Here is a 17,859-nt window from a genome sequence, read left to right as displayed (position 1 = left end):
CAAACTGGTACATTCATGCCATGGAATACTACTTAGCAGGAAAAATGAACAAGCTATTGATACATGCAACAACCTGGATGAATCTCTAGAAAATTATGCTGAGTGAAAAAAGAATCCCCAAAGAATATATACCGTATGATTCTAGTTTTATATACATTTTTGAAATGATAAAATTACAGAAATGGAGAACAGATTCGTGGTTGCCGGAATTAAGGAATTGGAGGTGGGAGGGAGGTAAGCTGTACAGGTGCACCCTGAAAGATCCTTGTAGTAATGGAAATGTCCTGTATTGTGACTCTATCAATGTCAGTATCCTGGTTGTACTAGAGTTTTGCAAGATGTTTCAGTTGAGGAAATCTGGGTAAAGGGTACATGGAATCTCTGTATTTTTTCTCAAAACTACATTATGAATCTACAATTATTTCAAGAAGTTTAACTAAAAAAAAGTAATAGCTGACTTCCTACTAGAAACAGCAGAGACCAGAAAATAGTTGACTGACATTTAAACCTCAGTAGACATTTTTTAGCTTCTTCTGTTGTACAGTACCACCAAACCTCAGCCAAGTGCATATGTTTTTCCATATTAGGAACTTTTAAATGACATTGGGCTAATAACAAATAGATAATTCCTTGTAAACTACCCTTGTTATAAAGAGGCAATAGTGATGATGATAGTAAAGAAAAGTTGAAGATGTAGGTGATGTAATTCTATAGTACCTCATATTGTTGGGGGGTTTTTTAATTCCTTTTCACGTTTCAGAAGGTTTCATATTGTTACCTTCTTAAATATATGATCATTTCTTTTTCATCTACAACTTATTTGATAAGAGCAAAATTGGTTTGGAATTAATAGATTCTTGATACAATTGAAAGTAAAAGTGAATTGTTTAAAACAAGGCCATGCTTGTCTATGTGCCTCTAACTTTCACTTCTGGTGATTACACTTCTTTGCCTATTATGAGACCACAGCACAGTGTCAATCACCTTTACACATTCAATCGATTCCACTCCACAGCCAGTCATTAGTGTTTGTTGTATTGTAGACACTGAAAATAAGGACAATAGAAATGAGCTCTGTGCTTCCTCTCTCACAACTGCCTCCTTTAATCCTGCATGTTAAGCTGAAATGAACTATTAAATGAGTGGAATAGAACCCTTGCCTTCTTTGTGTATGTGTTCTAGCTTTTTCAACTATGAAAATATAAAAACCTAGAATTACTAAGCCTTAATCTTACAAGTCAGAATCTCCCTAGGTCTGAGCCTCTTCTTGGTTGTTTATTACATCTTCCCAAAATGGTGAGTGATAGTAAATGAGTAGTTAGAAGAAAGGCAGAAAGAGCTAAAAGAGCTGTTTCATTCACTCAGTGTCCAGGCAAAGGTCATTTTCAAAAGGAAACAGTTAAGTCAACATGGCTGACATTCTTTCTTGTTAATATCATTTTAGCTAATGGCTCAAAAAATTTCACCCATAGAAATATCGTTTGATCTTTGGTACCATTGGTACTATTTGTATTAGTCCCAGGCATAAATACCAATGCTGCTTCTTGCTCTTCACCATTTTTATCTTTTGCCTTCCAAAAATATCCACCCTGAGTTACATTTTTCTTTGGTCCTACTACTCTATTTTTATTAGACTCATTCTAGTTCATTTTATGCCTGTAGGCCTTGGCCCATTAAACCCTTTAAATCAATTATGTACAAATGATCTTTTTTTTTTGATCCTCACTAGGACCCTATTAATACTTTTGTGGTGAGCTGGGACATGCCAGCAGCTACCACACTGTACTAGTCGGTCCTCCACAGACTGAGAGGACCAGGAGTGGTAGGTTTCCTGTTGATTTATTCAACTTTAGGACAGATTACAGAAGGTGAGGGTATTGGATTTAGAGACTGATATTTTTGAAGGGGACAGGTTTATGCAATTTTGCTATTTTTTTTTTCCTTTTGTCTGCCTTTGAAAAAGAAGAAAACATGTATTGCATTCCTAACTCTGTATTTGGTCTTTTAGTTAGGTATGTTAGCTGGGTTTTTTTTGTTTGTTTTTGTTTTGTTTTTGAGATGGAGTCTCACTCTGTCACCCAGGCTGGCGTGCAGTGGCGTGATCTCAGCTCACTGCAACCTCTGCCTCCTAGGTTCAAGCGATTCTCCTGCCTCAGCCTCCCAAGTAGCTGGGATTACAGACATGGGTCACCACGCCCAGCTAATTTTTGTATTTTTAGTAGAGATGGGGTTTCACCATGTTGCCCATGCTGGTCTTGAACTCCCAACCTCAGGTGATCCACCTGCCTCGGCCTCCCAAAGTGCTGGGATTACAGGAGTGAGCCACCATGCCCAGCCAGGTATGTTAGCTGTTTTATTTTGTCTTTAAATGGTAACTGTAGTAATTAAACTATGTATAGCACCTTGTAGTTGACAACATGAATTCATATGTATTATTTCATTTATCTTCACAACCATCCAGAGATGAGGAGATGAAAACTCTAAGACCTCCCAGCTTCCAAGTAGCAGAGCCAGTCCTCAAATTTATTGCCTAGCCCAAATTCTGTGCTTCTTCACCCAGGCCACATTGCTTCCACATAGTTTCCCTTCAGTTGTAAGTAGTAGAAAAGTAGGACTCCAGAATCAGTATCCTTACATAAACAGCTCAGTACATGAGAGGCAGTTGTGAGACTGGAAAGTGGATGGGACTAGACTGTGAGGGTCCATGCTTGCTTGCTGAGGCTTTATATTTTCTTTCATTTCAGGATGGCAATGGCACGGAGAACAATGTTCCAGAAGGGGGAAGTGCATAACAAACCATCAGGTTTCTGGGGAATGATAAAAAGTGTTACCACTTCAGCACCAGGAAGTGAAAGTATCCTTTGTCCCTCTGCTTGATTCTTTTTCTCAACTCTGGACCAAGAACAAAAGAAAAAAATTAGTATTGGGATAGTCCCTTCTAAGGTACCTGACTACATCAGAGTCCAAACTCCTAAGAGCTAGGCTTAGGAAATACCATGTGTACAGTCATCTTTCCAACACCTGCACAAGATCATAAAATCTTTGTCTTTGAGCTGAAGCAGTCCTAAAAAGTCAGCCTTTCCATTTTACAGATGAGAAAATAGACCCAGAGAGGTTAAGTCACACAGTGGTTTGTGGCAAAGCTAGAAACATAACTGTGGTCTCCTCTTCATAGTTCTTTCCACTACACTATTACATTTCTCAATTCTGAAAAACCACCATAAAGCATAATGGCTACCTAAAATAAATGGCCCATTTCTAAAGTAATTAGTATTCCTAAACAAATTTTAAGTAGCTCTGCTTCTCCGGCGACATTTTGGTTTAAAGAATCAAGGAGAGGCTGGGCGCAGTGGCTCATCCCTGTAATCCCAGCACTTTGCAAGGCCGAGGTGGGCAGATCACTTGAACCCAGGAGTTCAAGACGAGCCTCGGCAACATGGCAAAACCTCATCTCTACAAAAAATACAAAAATTAGCCAGGCCTAGTGGCATGTGCCTGTAATCCCAACTACTCAGGAGGCTGAGGTGGGAGGATTGTCTGAACTTGGGAGGCTGAGGTAGCAGTGAGCCCAGATCACGCCACTGCACTCCTGCCTAGGCAACAGAGTTAGACCCTGTCTCAAAATAAAAAAGAAAGAATAAAGGAGATTTGATTAATAGATTAATAAATTGTTCTTTCCTGATTGGTTATGATGTTGAACTACTTCCCAAATTATGTAACCAAATTTCTGTGTGGCTCTGGCGCTATTAGGTCAAAACTTTGGGGAACTAAGCATGAGATAGCATACTCCTGTTTCCTTCTCTGTCCCAGGGAAATACAAATTCCCTTTTGCCTCAATTAGAGAAGGATGTCTATTCTTGCTACAAATTATGATTTATGTCCTGGTGTCAAATGAAGGTAAGAATAAGATCAAAGAAAGGCAAGATGATTGTGGAAGAGAAAGAAAAAGGATTAATTTAGATTTATTTAATCAAGAAACCTTTATTTCGTATCTCCTATTTCCAGGCTGAGTGCTAAGGAATAAAATGATGAATAGAGTATAGCCTTTCTCCTCAAGGAGCTTACCCTTTAGTCATGGGAGAGACAGACATGCAACTAGTTAAACCATATTGTTTGGTGGCCTGAACCATGCCAGCAGTAGCCACTATTAAGGAAGGAACTGAAGGGCACTTACTGATTTGGGTAATAGTGGGAAAAATCAGAGAGGAGGGAGGATTTAGATTGAAGTATGTGCTTCTATTTTAGAAGGGGCTATATTTACTGTGTTTATTACTTAAAAGTTCATAAAAGCCAATAATGTGGGTTTGAGCTGTGTTAGTGGTGAGTCAACAAACATATCAGGATGATTTAACCTCCCTGAGCCCCTGTTCTGTAAATGGGAGAATAATAACTCTACCTGATTGAGTTCTTGGAAAATAACATAGTGTAATGGAAAGAGCAGGCTTTGGAGGAAAAGAGGATCTGACCTTGCATCTCTGTCAATTAATTGTGTGACTTTGAGCAAGTTATTTAACTCTCTGAGCTTCACTTTCCTTATGTGCAAAATGGATAACACCATGGCATAAGACAATCCCATGAAGATAAGATATAAAAGAAGATAATGTTTGAAAAGAAATAAGGTAATGTCTGTAAATCCTAGCCTATATTATAACACAGTAAAGTATTAGTTCCCTTTTCTAACATTATATTCAGATAATGTAGGAGAAAGCTATGCTTTATTATAGTTATTATTATGTAACTATTTACAATCTTGAACATTACATTTGACTTAATCTAACTAGATAAATCAAAAAACAAATGAAATCATCTGTTTGAGCCTCTTGACTTAAGAGAAACTGAGTGGTAATTGTTTGGTGGTGATGCTCTTGATGGAGAAGCTTTTACATACCTGCGTCAGAGGTTGGGAAAGTTGCTTTGAAGTAGCACCGCTGGCTATGAAACAGGAAATTGAGAATATAGGCAATTCCAGGAATCCACTATAGGAAAAACCAAAAGTATATGCTTTCTCGTTGCCATTTCTTGAAATTCCTATGTGATTTAAACCTTGATGCCCATTCTGTGCCAGATCTTACTCTTATTCAACAGGAAGTGGATGCTTTGGAAGAATTAAGCAGGCAGCTTTTTCTGGAAACAGCTGATCTATATGCTACCAAGGTACAGAGCAAGGAAACTGAAGTGTGGTTTTTACCAATATTATTAAAGAGAGAACAAGACTAAATGGCTTTTTAGGTTTCTCTGTGGCCAAGCAAGAGATACCTCACAGCTTCAATATCAGCCATGAAGCATTAGGGATAAGGGATCTTCACTCTTCATGAAATTGCTCCTGTCACTAGCAAAATCCTTAATGGAACACTCTCAATAGTAGCAATTGGTGGGATAGTCAGAAGAGGCTTTTCAACATTTAGGAAGGTGGCACGTACCACCTCCTACTAACCTGGGATAAAGATGGTAGCTAACTTTTCTTCCTTTATAAGTTAGTGATATTATAAGAGCAGTAGACACCTATCTGCCATGGATGGCCTAGCCCTATTTTAAAGGATCCAGATCAATAAGTGTCGAAACTGTAAGAAGTAACTTTCCTATGTACATCTAAAATAAAATATAATTTAAATATGCAAAATCTGTTAGTGAGGATTGCAAACTTTTAATTCTTTTTGAGGATAACTTTACAGGAGTAACCTTGTAGGATAGAGGTTAACATAGGCTTTGGAAACAGATAAACCTGAGCCTACTCACCAGCTGTGTGACTTTGAGCAAGTTATTGAACCTCTCAAAGTCTCAATTTTCTCATCTGTAAAATTAAGATAATAGAACGTATCTCATAAGAGTTGTTATGAAGATTAAGTGGATAATGCATGTAAGATGTTTATCCCAGTCTCTAGCTAAAAGTAAGCATTCAGTAAATGCTGGCCACAACTACTGTTATTAGTTTAGTATTGTTACAATGTATGGTTTTTTGACTTAGCCTGAACAGTGATTCATAGAGGGAAGAATACTTGTGTTGAATATAAATTTATATTTTGCTGAAAACTATGTTTTGTGTTTGTTTTCCCCCAGGAGAGAATAGAATACTCCAAAACCTTCAAGGGGAAATATTTTAATTTTCTTGGTTACTTTTTCTCTATTTACTGTGTTTGGAAAATTTTCATGGTAAGTATGTTATTTTTAATTATCAGAGTTTAGATGTTTTTTCCTAGTAGTGGCAGGGAGATAAGAGTGGATTTGACTGATATATTGAACTAAATTCCAAATGTGATTGAGTCAACAGAGAGCATGATCTTTCCCATCTGTGGGCTTCATTCGTTATCCTCTCTCCTTTTTAGATTACATAGATAAGGGAGGTTGCATTTTTCTTCTGTCAGAAATTGTTAATAAGGCCTTAGTTTATGAAATATCTAAATTGAGACCAGGCATGGTGGCTCATGCCTATAATCCCAGCACTTTTGGAGGCCAAGGCAGGCATATCACCTGAGGTCAGGAGTTCAAGAACAGCCTGGCCAACATGGTGAAACCCCATCTCTACTAAAAATACAAAAATTAGCCAGGTGTGGTGGTGGGCGCCTATAATCCCAGCTACTCAGGAGGCTGAGGCAGGAGAATCACTTGAACCCGAGAGGCGGACGTTGCAGTGAGCTAAGATCACGCCACTGCACTCCAGCCTGGGGAGAGGGCGAGACTCCATCTCTCTCTCTCTCTCTCTCTCTCTCTCTCTCTCTCTCTCTATATATATATATATATATATAAATAGAATGTGAACATTTCTTATTTTGCATTCTGCTTTCTGTGTTACCCATGAGTACATAACTGTATATATAACTTCAACTTCTACCTTCAGCCCAGAAGTTACTTGTCTTTTTAATAATGTGTATACCTAAAAAATGAAGTTCACAATAAATTCTAAAATGTATTTCCATAGATAAATTCATTTGCTGTACATATAGCTCTAATTCTTTTGTGGTTTTCTCGTAATATTTTTTATGTACAGTATTTGTCTTTACCTCTGACTCAGGTATTAATGGATTTCAATGTGATTACAGAAAAGGCTGATTTGACTTCCTAGTTTGATGACTTTCCTACTGGGTTTGTGTTTGTGCAAAGAGGAGCTTTGTCAGCTTGTTAGTTAATTTTGATCGATGTAGATGAATGAGGATTTTCATTATATAAAGGATCTAGTGTTACAATAAATTGATGTCAATAATACTCAGATGACATTTTAAAATCTGGATTCATTCAGTGGGAGATAATGAATGAAGATAGTATGTTCAGTTAGCAAAGCTACTAAAAGGTATTTTCCTAAGATGCAGCCTTTAGGGAAGCATGTCTTTTTTTTTTTTTTTTTTTTTTTTAGACGGAGTCTCATGCTGTCACCCAAGCTGTAGTGCAGTGGTGTGATCTCGGCTCACTGCAACCTCTGCCTCCTGGGCTCAAGCAATTCTCCTTCCTCAGCCTCCCGAGTAGCTGGGATTACAAGCACGCATCACCATGCCTGGCTAACTTTTTTGTATTTCAGTAGACACGGGCTTTCACCATGTTGCCCAAGGTGGTTTCGAACTCCTGAGCTCCAGCAATCTGCCCGTCTCAGCCTCCCAAAGTGCTGGGACTACAGGCGTGAGCCATCACACCTGGCCTAGGGAAGCATGTCTTTTTTTTTTTTTTTTTTTTTTTTTTTTTTTTTTTTTTTTTTTTTTTTTTTGTGAAGACGGAGTCTCTCTCTGTTGCCCAGGCTGGAGTGCAGTGGCGTGATCTCGGCTCACTGCAACCCCTCCACCTTCCAGATTCAAGCGATTCCCCTGCCTTAGCCTCCCAAGTAGCTGGGACTACAGGTGTGTGCCACAACGCCTGGCTAATTTTTTGTATTTTTAGTAGAGACGGGGTTTCACCATCTTGGCCAGGATGGTCTCGATCTCCTGACCTCGTGATCCGCCTGCCTCAGCCTCCGAAAGTGCTGGGATTACAGGTGTGAGCCACTGCGCCCAGCCAGCATGTCATTTTTTAACAGGTTTATTGGGGTATAACTGATATGTAAACCGAACATATATTTATGTACAACTGGGTACATTTTGACATACATATATACCTATGCAACAACCATCGCCACAGTCAAGACAGAGAACACATCCATCCATCACTGCCATGAGATTCCTGAGATTCCTGGTGTCCCTTTGTAATGCCTCTCTCCCACACCTCTAGTCCCCAGACGACTGCCAATCTGCTTTCTCTCATTATATATTAGTTTGTATTTTCTAGAATGTTATGTAAATAGAATCCTACAGTATGTATCCTTTTTCTTTCTCGCTTATTTTACTCAGCATGATTATTTTACATTTTATCCATGTTATGATTTGTATCAATAGTTTATTCCTTTGTATTGCTGAGTAGTGTTTCCGTGGTTTGGACATGCCACAATTTTGTTTGTCCATTCATCTGATGATGAATATTTGGTTGTTTCCAGTTTGGGGATATTACAGATAAAGTTGCTGTGAACATTTGTGTACGATTTTGTATATAGACGTGTGCTGTCTTTCTCTTGAGTAGGCACTTAGGAGTGGAATGTCTGGATCATATGGCAGATGTAACGTTTAACTTTTGAAGAAACAGCCAACTCTTTTCCAAAAAAATTGTATCTTTACATTTCCACCTGCACTGTGTAGGAGTTTCAGTTGTTCACATCCTCACCAACACTCTATATGGCTAGTCTTACTAATATTAGACATTCTAATAGATATGAGGTGATATTGCATTGTGGTTTTAATTTGTATTTTCTTAATGTCTAATGATATTGAGCATCTTTTCATGTGCTTTTTTTCCCACCCATATTTTTTTTTGATGAATTATCTGTTCAAATCTTTTGCCAATTTTTTTTTTTTAATTTTAAGTTCTGAGGTACATGTGCAGGATGTGCAAGTTTGTTACATATGTAAGTATGTGCCATGGTGATTTGCTGCATCTATCAACCCATCACCTAGGTATTAAGCCCAGCATCCATTAGCTATTTTCCCTGATGCTCTCCCTCCCCCTCCCCGCCTTCGACAGGTCCCAGTTTGTGTTGTTCCCCTCCCTGTGTCTGTATGTTCACATTGTTCAGCTCCCACTTATAAGTGAGAACATGTGATATTTGGTTTTCTTTTCCTGCATTAGTTTGATGAGGATGATGGCTTCCATCTCCATCCATGTCCCTGCAAAGGACATGATCTCATTCCTTTTTGTGGCAGTATAGTATTCCATGGTGTATATGTACCACATTTTCTTTATCCGGTCTATCATTGATGGGCATTTGGGTTGATTCCATGTCTTTGCTATTGTGAATAGTGCTGCAGTGGACGTACATGTGTATGTGTCTTTATAATGGAATGATTTATATTCCTTTGGGTATATACCCAGTAATGGGATTGCTGGATCAAATGGTATTTCTGGTGCTAGGTCTTTGAGGAATCACCACACTGTCTTCCACAATGGTTGAGTTAATGTACATTCCCACCAACAGTGTAAAAGCGTTCCTATTTCTCTGTAGCCTCGCCAGCATCTGTTGTTTCTTGACTTTTTAATAATTGTCATTCTGACTGGTGTCAGATGGTAGCTCATTGTGGTTTTGATTTGCATTTCTCTAATGATCAGTGATACTGAGCTTGAGCTTTTTTTCATACGTTTGTTGGCCACATAAATGTCTTCTTTTGAGAATTGTCTGTTCATGTCCTTTGCTTACTTTTTAATGGGGTTGTTTGATTTTTTTCTTGTAAATTTGTTGAAGTTCCTTGTAGATTCTGGATATTAGGCCTTTGTCAGAGGGATAGATTGCAAAAATTTTCTCCCATTCTGTTGGTTGTCTATTCACCCTGATGATAGTTTCTTTAGCTGTGCAGAAGCTCTTTAATTAGATCCCATTTGTCAATTTTTGCTTTTGTGGCAATTGCTTTTGACATTTTTGTCATGAAACCTTTGCCTGTGCCATGTCCTGAATGGTATTGCCTAGATTTTCTTCTAAGGTTTTTATAGTTTTGGGTTTTACATTTAAGTCTTTAATCCATCTTGAGTTAATTTTTGTATAAGGTGTAAAGAAGCGTTCCACTTTCAATTTTCTGCATATGGCTAGCCAGTTTTCCCAGCACCGTTTATTAAATAGGGAATCCTTTCCCCATTGCTTGTTTTTGTCAGCTTTGTCAAAGATCAGATGGCTGTAGATGTGCGGTCTTATTTCTGAGTTCTCTATTCTGTTCCATCGGTCTATGTGTCTGTTTTTGTACCAGTACCATGCTGTTTTGGTTACTGTAAGCTTGTAGTATAGTTTGAAGTCAGGTAGCGTGATGCCTCCAGCTTTGTTCTTTTTGCTTATAGTTGTCTTGACTTGTACGGGCTCTTTTTTGCTTCCGTACTGAATTTTAAAATAGTTTTTTTCTAATTCTGGGAAGAATGTCAATGGTAGTTTAATGGGAGTAGCACTGAATTTATAAATTACTTTGGGCAGTATGGCCATTTTCATGATATTGATTCTTCCTATCTGGGAGCATGGAGTGTTTTTCCATTTGTATGTGTCCTCTCTGATTTCCTTGAGTGGTTTGTAGTTCTCCTTGAAGAGGTCCTTCACTCCCCTTGTTAGCTGTATTCGTAGGTATTGTATTCTCTTTGTAGCAGTTGTAAATGGGAGTTCATTCATGATTTGGCTCTCTGCTTGTCTGTTGTTGGTGTACAGGAATGCTTGTGATTTTTGCACATTGACTTTGTATCCTGAGACTTTGCTGAAGTTGCTTATCAGTTTAGATAGCTTTTGGGCTGAGACGATGGGGTTTTCTAGATAGAAGATTATGTCATATGCAAACAAACACAATTTGACTTTCTCTCTTCCTATTTGAATACCTTTTATTTCTTTCTCTTGCCTGATTGCCCTGGCCAGAACTTCCAATACTATGTTGAGTAGGAGTGGTGAGAGAGGGCGTCCTATCTTGTGCCAGTTTTCAAAGGAAATGCTTCCAGCTTTTGCCCATTCAGTGTGATATTGGCTGTGGGTTTGTTATAAATCACCCTTATTATTTTGAGGTATGTTCCATCAATACCTAGTTTATTGAAGTTTTTAGCATGAAGGGATGTTGAATTTTATCAAAGGCCTTTTCTGTGTCTATTGAGATAATCATGTGGTTTTTGTCATTGGTTCTGTTTATGTGATGGATTACGTTTATTGATTCATGTATGTTGAACCAGTGTTGCATACTGGGGATGAAGCTGACTTGATCATGGTAGATGAGCTTTTTGATGTGCTGCTGGATTTGGTTTGCCAGTATTTTATTGAGGATTTTCACATCAATGTTCTTCAGGGATATTGGCCTGAAGTTTTCTTTTTTTTGTTGTATCTCTGCCAGATTTTGGTATCAGAATGAGCTGGCCTCATAAAATGAGTTAGGGAGGAGTCCCTCTTTTTCTGTTGTTTAGAATAGTTGCAGAAGAAATGGTATCAGCTCCTCTTTTTACCTCTGAATTCAGCTGTAAATCCATCTGGTCCTGGGCTTTCTTTGGATGGTAGGCTTATTACTGCCCCAAATCAGAACTCCTTATGGGTCTATTCAGGGGTTCAACTTCTTCCTGGTTCAGTCTTGGGAGGGTGTATGTGTCCAAGAATTTATCCATTTCTTCTAGATTTTCTAGTTTATTTGCATAGAGGTGTTTATCGTATTCTCTGATGGTTATTTGTGTTTCTGTGGGATTGGTGGTGATGTCCCCTTTATCATTTTTTATTGTGTCTGTTTGATTCTTCTTTTCTTCTTTATTAGTCTAGTAGTGGTCTATTTTATTAATCTTTTCAAAACACTGGCTCCTGGATTCGTTGATTTTTTTGAAGGGTTTTTTCGTGTCTCTATCTCCTGCAGTTCCGCTGTGACCTTGGTTATTTCTTATATTCTGCTAGCTTTGGGGTTTGTTTGCTCTTGGTTCTCTAGTTCTTTTAGTTGTGATGTTAGGGTGTCGATTCAAGATCTTTCTAGCTTTTTGATGTGGGCATCTAGTGCTATCCATTTCCCTCTTAACACTGCTTTAGCTGTGTCCGAGAGATTCTGGTATCTTGTCTCTTTGTTCTCATAGTGTCAAATAACTTCTTGATTTCTGCCTTAATTTCGTTATTTACCGAGGAGTCATTCAGGAGCAGGTTGTTCAATTTTCATGTAGTTGTGTAGTTTTGAGTTAGTTTCTTAATCTTGAGTTCTAATTTGATTGTCCTGTGGTCTGAGAGACTGTTATGATTTCAGTTCTTTTGCATTTGCTGAGGAGTGTTCTACTTCCAATTATGTGATCAATTTTAGAGTACGTGCCATGTGGCACCAAGAAGAATGTATATTCTCTTGTTTTTGGGTAGAGAGTTCTGTAGATGTCTATCAGGTCCACTTGATCCAGAGCTGAGTTCAAGTCCTAAATATACTTGTTAATTTTCTGTCTCAATGATCTGTGTAAAGTTGACTGTGGAGTGTTAATATCTCCCACTATTATTATGTGAGAGTATAAGTCTCTTTGTAGGTCTCTAAGAACTTGTTTTATAGATCTGGGTGCTCCTGTATTGGGTGTATATATATTTAGGATAGTTAGCTCTTGTTGAATTGAACCCTTTAGCATTATGTAAAGCCCTTCTTTGTCTTTTTTGATCTTTGTTAGTTTAAAGTCTGTTTTGTCAGAAACTAGGATTGCAACCCCTGCTATTTTTTGCTTTCCATTTGCTTGGTAAATTTTCCTCCATCCCTTTATTTTGAGCCTGTGTGTGTCTTTGCACATGAGAGGGGCCTCCTGAATACAGCACACTGATGGGTCTTGATTCTTTATCCTGCTTGCCATTCTGTGTCTTTTAATTAGGGCATTTAGCCCATTTACATTTAAGGTTAAAATTGTTATGTGTGATTTGATCCTGTCATCATGATGCTAGCTGGTTATTTTGCAGACTTGTTATTGTAGTTGCTTCATAGTGTCATTGCTTTGTGTACTTCAGTGTGTTTTTGTAGTGGCTGGTAATAGTTTTTCCTTTCCATATTTAGTGCTTCCTTCAGGAGTTCTTGCAAGGTGGTGATGAGTTCCCTCAACATTTGCTTGTCTGAAAAGGATTTTATTTCTCTTTCATTTATGAAGCTTAGTTTGGCCAGATAGGAAATTCTGGGTTGGAAATTCTTTTCTTTAAGAATGTTGAGCTGGGCGCAGTGGCTCACGCTGGTAATCCCAGCACTTTGGGAGGCCGAGGTGGGTGGATCACGAGGTCAGGAGATGGAGACCATCCTGGCTAACACGGTGAAACCCCATCTCTACTAAAAATACAAAAAATTAGCCAGGCGTGGTGGCGGGCGCCTGTAGTCCTAGCTATTCGGGAGGCTGAGGCAGGAGAATGGCATGAACCCAGGAGGCAGAGGTTGCAGTGAACCGAGACTATGCCACTGCACTCCAGCCTGGGCAACAGAGCAAGACTCCGTCTCAAAAAAAAAAAACCAAAAAACAGAATGTTGAATATTGACTCCCAATTGCTTCTGGCTTACAGGGTTTCCACTGAGAGGTCCACCGTTAGTCTGATGGACTTCCCTTTGTAGGTGACCTGTCCTTTCTCTCTGGCTGCCCTTAACATTTTTTCCTTCATTTTGACCTTGGAGAATCTGTTGATTATGTGTCTTGGGGTTGATCTTCTCATGGAGTATTTTACTGGAGTTCTCTGGATTTCCTGAATTTGAATGTTGGCCTGTCTTGCTAGGTTGGAGAAGTTCTGGCCTGTCTTGCTAGGTTGGGGAAGTTCTCCTGGATGATATCCTGAAGTATGTTTTCCAACTTGAAACTTGGTTCCGTTCTCCCTGTCTCTTCCAGGTACCCGAATCAGCCATAGGTTCAGTATTTTTATATAATCCCATAGTTCTCAGAGGTTTTGTTCATTCCTTTTCATTCTTTTTTCTCTTACCTTGTCTGCCTGTCTTATTTCAGCAAGATAGTCTTCAAGCTCTGAGATTCTTTCCTCTGCTTAGTCTCTTCAGCTATTGATACTTGTGGTTGCATTGTGAACTTCACATTGTGTTTTTCAGCTCCATCAGGTTGTTTATGTTCCTCTTTAAACGGGTTATTCTGGTTAACAGCTCCTATAATGTTTTATCATGGTTCTTGGCTTCTTTGCATTGGGTTAGAACATTACTCCTTTTGCTCAGCGAAGTTTGTCACTGCCCAGCTTCTAAAGCCTACTTCTGTCAGTGCATCCATCTCAACCTCAGCCTCAGCCCAGTTCTGTGCCCTTGCTGGAGAGGTGTTGTGATCGTTTGGAGAAGAGGCACTCTGGCTTTTTGAGTTTTCACTGTTTTTGTGTTGATTCTTTCTCATCATCCTCAGTTTATCTACCTTTGGTTTTTGAGGCTGATGACCTTTGGATGAGGTTTTTGTGGGGTCTTTTTTTGTTGATGTTGTTGCTTTCTGTTTGTTTGTTTTTAACAGTCAGGCCCCTCTTCTGTAGGGCTGCTGCCATTTGTTAGGGGTCGAATCCATACCCTACTCGTCTGGGTCCCTCTCGCACCTGGAGATATTACCAGTGGATGCTGCAGAACAGCAAAGATGGCAGATTGCTCCTTCCTCTGGGAGGAAGCACTGACCTGATGCCGGCAGGAACGTTCCTGTATAAGGTGTCTGGTGAGCCCTGGTGGGGGGTCTCACTTAGTCAGGACGCACGGGATCAGGGACCTGCTTAAAGAAGCATTCTGACTGCCCTTCGTCAGAGCAGGTGTGCTGCACTGAAGGGAATCCCCCTCCTCTGGACTGCCCAGACCCTTCAGAGCCAGCAGGCAGGAAAGACTAAGTCTGCTGAACCACGAAGACAGTAGCCACCCCTGCCCCCGGGGGCTTCTTCCCAGAGAGATCAGTTCTGCCCATAAACCCCTACCTGGAGTTGCTGACATTTCTGCAGGGAGGCCTTGCCTAGTGAGGAGGAATGGATCCGAGTCCCACCTAAAGAAGCGGTCTGGCCACAATCTGCCACTACCACTGTGCTGTGCTGTGGGGAATTCCTCCTGGTCCAAACCACTTATTCTCCCCAGCACTGGCAGGGGAAAAGGGCAGACTGGACCCGCAGTGATGGCGGCTGTCCCGGGAACTTGGTCATCTTAGACAATCTCCAGCCTGCTGCTGCTGGCTGCAACCTCAGTGGCCACTGAGCGTCTGGGCAGCTCTGTGCTTGGGATCCAAGGCCCTGTTGTCCTGGGCTCACGAGGGGATCTCCTGATCCACGGGTTGCACAGATCTGTGGAAGAAGCATGGTTTCCTGGACAGGGTGCCACAGTTACTCACCGCCTTCCTTGGTTGGGGGTGGGAACTCCCCTTGCCCTATGCGGCTCCCAGGTCGGGCTGTTGCACTACCCTGCTTTTCCTCGTTCTCCGTGGGTCGTGCCAACTGCGTAGTCAGTCCCAATGACAGAACCTGGTTACCTCAGCCTGAAAGTGCAACATTCACTCGCTGTTTTCATTCTTGATAGGAGAGACCAACAGCAGCTACTTCTAGTTGGTCACCTTGGCTCCTCCCCCGACCTTGCCAGTGTTTTAATTAAGTTGTTCCTTTCCCCGTCCTTCCTTCCTTCTTCTTATCCTTTTTCTCCTGCTCCTCCTCTAGCCTTATTGCACTGACTAAAACCTTCAGTACAAAGTTGAATAGAAGTGGTAGGAATAGTCATCCTACTGTTATTCCTGCTCTTAGGGAGATAGCATCCAGTCTCACCTTTCATTATGATGTTAGGTTTTCCCTAGATGCCCTTTATCAGGTTGAGGAAGCTCCATTCTAATCATAGTTTATTGAGTATTGTTAATCATGAAAAGGTGTTGGATTTTGTTAAATGCTTTTACTGCATCTATTGAGATGATTAGTGTTTTTCTTTTTTAGTCTGCTATAGTTGATTACATTCATTAATTTTTGAATATTAAACCAATCTTGCATTCCTAGAATAAACCTCACTTGATCATGGTGAATTATCATTTTTCTATTCTGTTAGTTTCAATTTGCTAAAATTATGTTAAGAATGTTTGCATTGTCTGAGCATGTTGGCTCACACGTGTATTCCCAGTACTTTGGGAGGCTGAAGCAGGAGAACTGCTTGAGGCCAGGAATTCGAGACCAGCCTGAGCAGCATAGCAAGACCCCATCTCAGCAAAACAATAAAAATTAACTGAGTGTGGTGGCATGCCTGTGTTCCCAGCTACTCAGGAGGCTATGGTGGGAGGATCACTTGAGCCCAGAAGTCCAAGGCCTCAGTGAGCTATTATCACGCCACCACACTCCAGCTTGAATGACAGAGGGAGACTCTGTCTAAAAAAAAAAAAAAAAAATTGCCTCCATATGTATGAGGATATTGGACTATAGTTTTCTTTTCTCATAATGTCTTTATTTGGTTTTGGTGTCAGAGTAATGCTTGCTGACCTTAGAGAATGAGTTGAGAAGTACTTCCACCTCTTTAAATTAGTGGAAAAGTATGTGTGGAGATGTTGTTATTTCTCCCCTAAATGTGTTGTAGAGTTTATCAATAATGCCGTCTGGGCCTGGAGTTTTCTTTGCAGGAAGATTTTTTTTAACTACCAATTCATTTTTTTAAAGATACGGGGTTTATGCAGGTTATCTGTTTCTTCTTGAGTGAGCTCTTGCAATTTGGGTCTCAAGGAATTTGTCTATTTTTATTGAAGTTGTCAAATTTATTGGCATGATATTGCTCATAATATTCTTACTATCCTTTTAATATCTATAGAACCTGTAGAGACTGTTCTTTCTTTCATATAACAGGTTTATTGAGATATAATTCACATACAATACAATATACTCATTTAGTGTACAATGCAGTAGTTCTTAATATATTCATAGTTTTATAACCATTACCACAATCAATTTTTGAACATTTTTATCAAGCTAAAAAGAAATTCCATACTCATTAGTAGTCATTCCCCATTTCCCTCCAATTCCCACTCCCTCAGCCCTTAGCAACCACTAATCTATTTTCTGTCTCTATAGATTTCCCTATTCTGGATGTTTCATATAAATGGAATCACATAATTTATATTGTTTTATGATTGGCTTCTCTCATTTAGCATAATGGGGTTGGGGGGGGCTTTTTAAATGTAATTTTAAAAAGTATATTTTTTTTTTCATAGAGACGAGTCTCACTACATTGCCCAGGCCAAGCCACTGTACCCAGCCCTAGCATAATGTTTTTAAGGTACATCCATGTCATAGTATCTATCAATACTTCATTCCTGGCCAGGCATAGTGGCAGATACCTGTAATCCCAACGCTTTGGGAGGCCAAGGCAGGAGGATCACTTGAGCCCAGGAGTTTGAGACTATCCTGAGAAACAAAGGGAAACCCCATTCTTTACCCCTCCCTCCCTGACACACACACACACACACACACACAAAATTAATAGGGCATGGAAGTACATGCCTGTGGCCCCAGCTACTTGGGAGGCTGAGGTAGGGGAGGATCGCTTGAGCCTGGGAAGTTGAAGCTGCAGTGAGCCGTGATTGTGCCACCGCACTCCAGCAGGCAACAGAGCAAGACTGTCTTAAAAAAAAATTCATTATTTTCTATGGCTGAATAATATCTATTTCATTTTATAGATACACCACATTTTTTATCCATTTATTAGTTGATGTACATTAGGATTGTTTCTACTTTTGGGCCATTATCAATAATGCTGATGTGAACATTTGTGTATAATTTTTTTGTTTTTGTTTTGAGACAGAGTCTCACTCTGTTGCCCAGGCTGGAGTGCAGTGGGGTGATCTCAGCTCACTTCGACCTCTGCCTCCTGGGTTCAAGCGATTCTCCTGCCTCAGCCGCCTGAGTAGCTGGGATTACAGGTGCGTACCATCACACCTGGCTGATTTTTCTATTTTTAG

General features: G+C 39.9%; 2 protein-coding genes across 6 annotated transcripts in view; one reads left to right on the top strand and one right to left on the bottom strand.

Moving 5' to 3' along the window:
• LOC100447686 (neuroblastoma breakpoint family member 12) overlaps positions 1–17,859 on the bottom strand; it is a 2,265,351-nt gene that overhangs the window by 158,275 nt on the left and 2,089,217 nt on the right.
• GPR89A (G protein-coupled receptor 89A) overlaps positions 1–17,859 on the top strand; it is a 66,954-nt gene that overhangs the window by 39,503 nt on the left and 9,592 nt on the right. For all 5 annotated transcript variants that reach the window (XM_009245185.4, XM_054553611.2, XM_024240449.3 and 2 more), the window contains 3 exons: positions 2,745–2,854; positions 5,066–5,154; positions 6,058–6,150. In XM_009245185.4, coding sequence (XP_009243460.1) covers positions 2,745–2,854; positions 5,066–5,154; positions 6,058–6,150 — 292 coding nt within the window. The remainder of the gene's footprint in view (positions 1–2,744; positions 2,855–5,065; positions 5,155–6,057; positions 6,151–17,859) is intronic.

The sequence above is a fragment of the Pongo abelii genome, chromosome 1 (assembly GCF_028885655.2).
Source record: "Pongo abelii isolate AG06213 chromosome 1, NHGRI_mPonAbe1-v2.0_pri, whole genome shotgun sequence".
Taxonomy (NCBI): domain Eukaryota; kingdom Metazoa; phylum Chordata; class Mammalia; order Primates; family Hominidae; genus Pongo; species Pongo abelii.
Note: the sequence above shows the minus strand (reverse complement) of the source record. Positions and strands in the feature narration are given on the sequence as shown.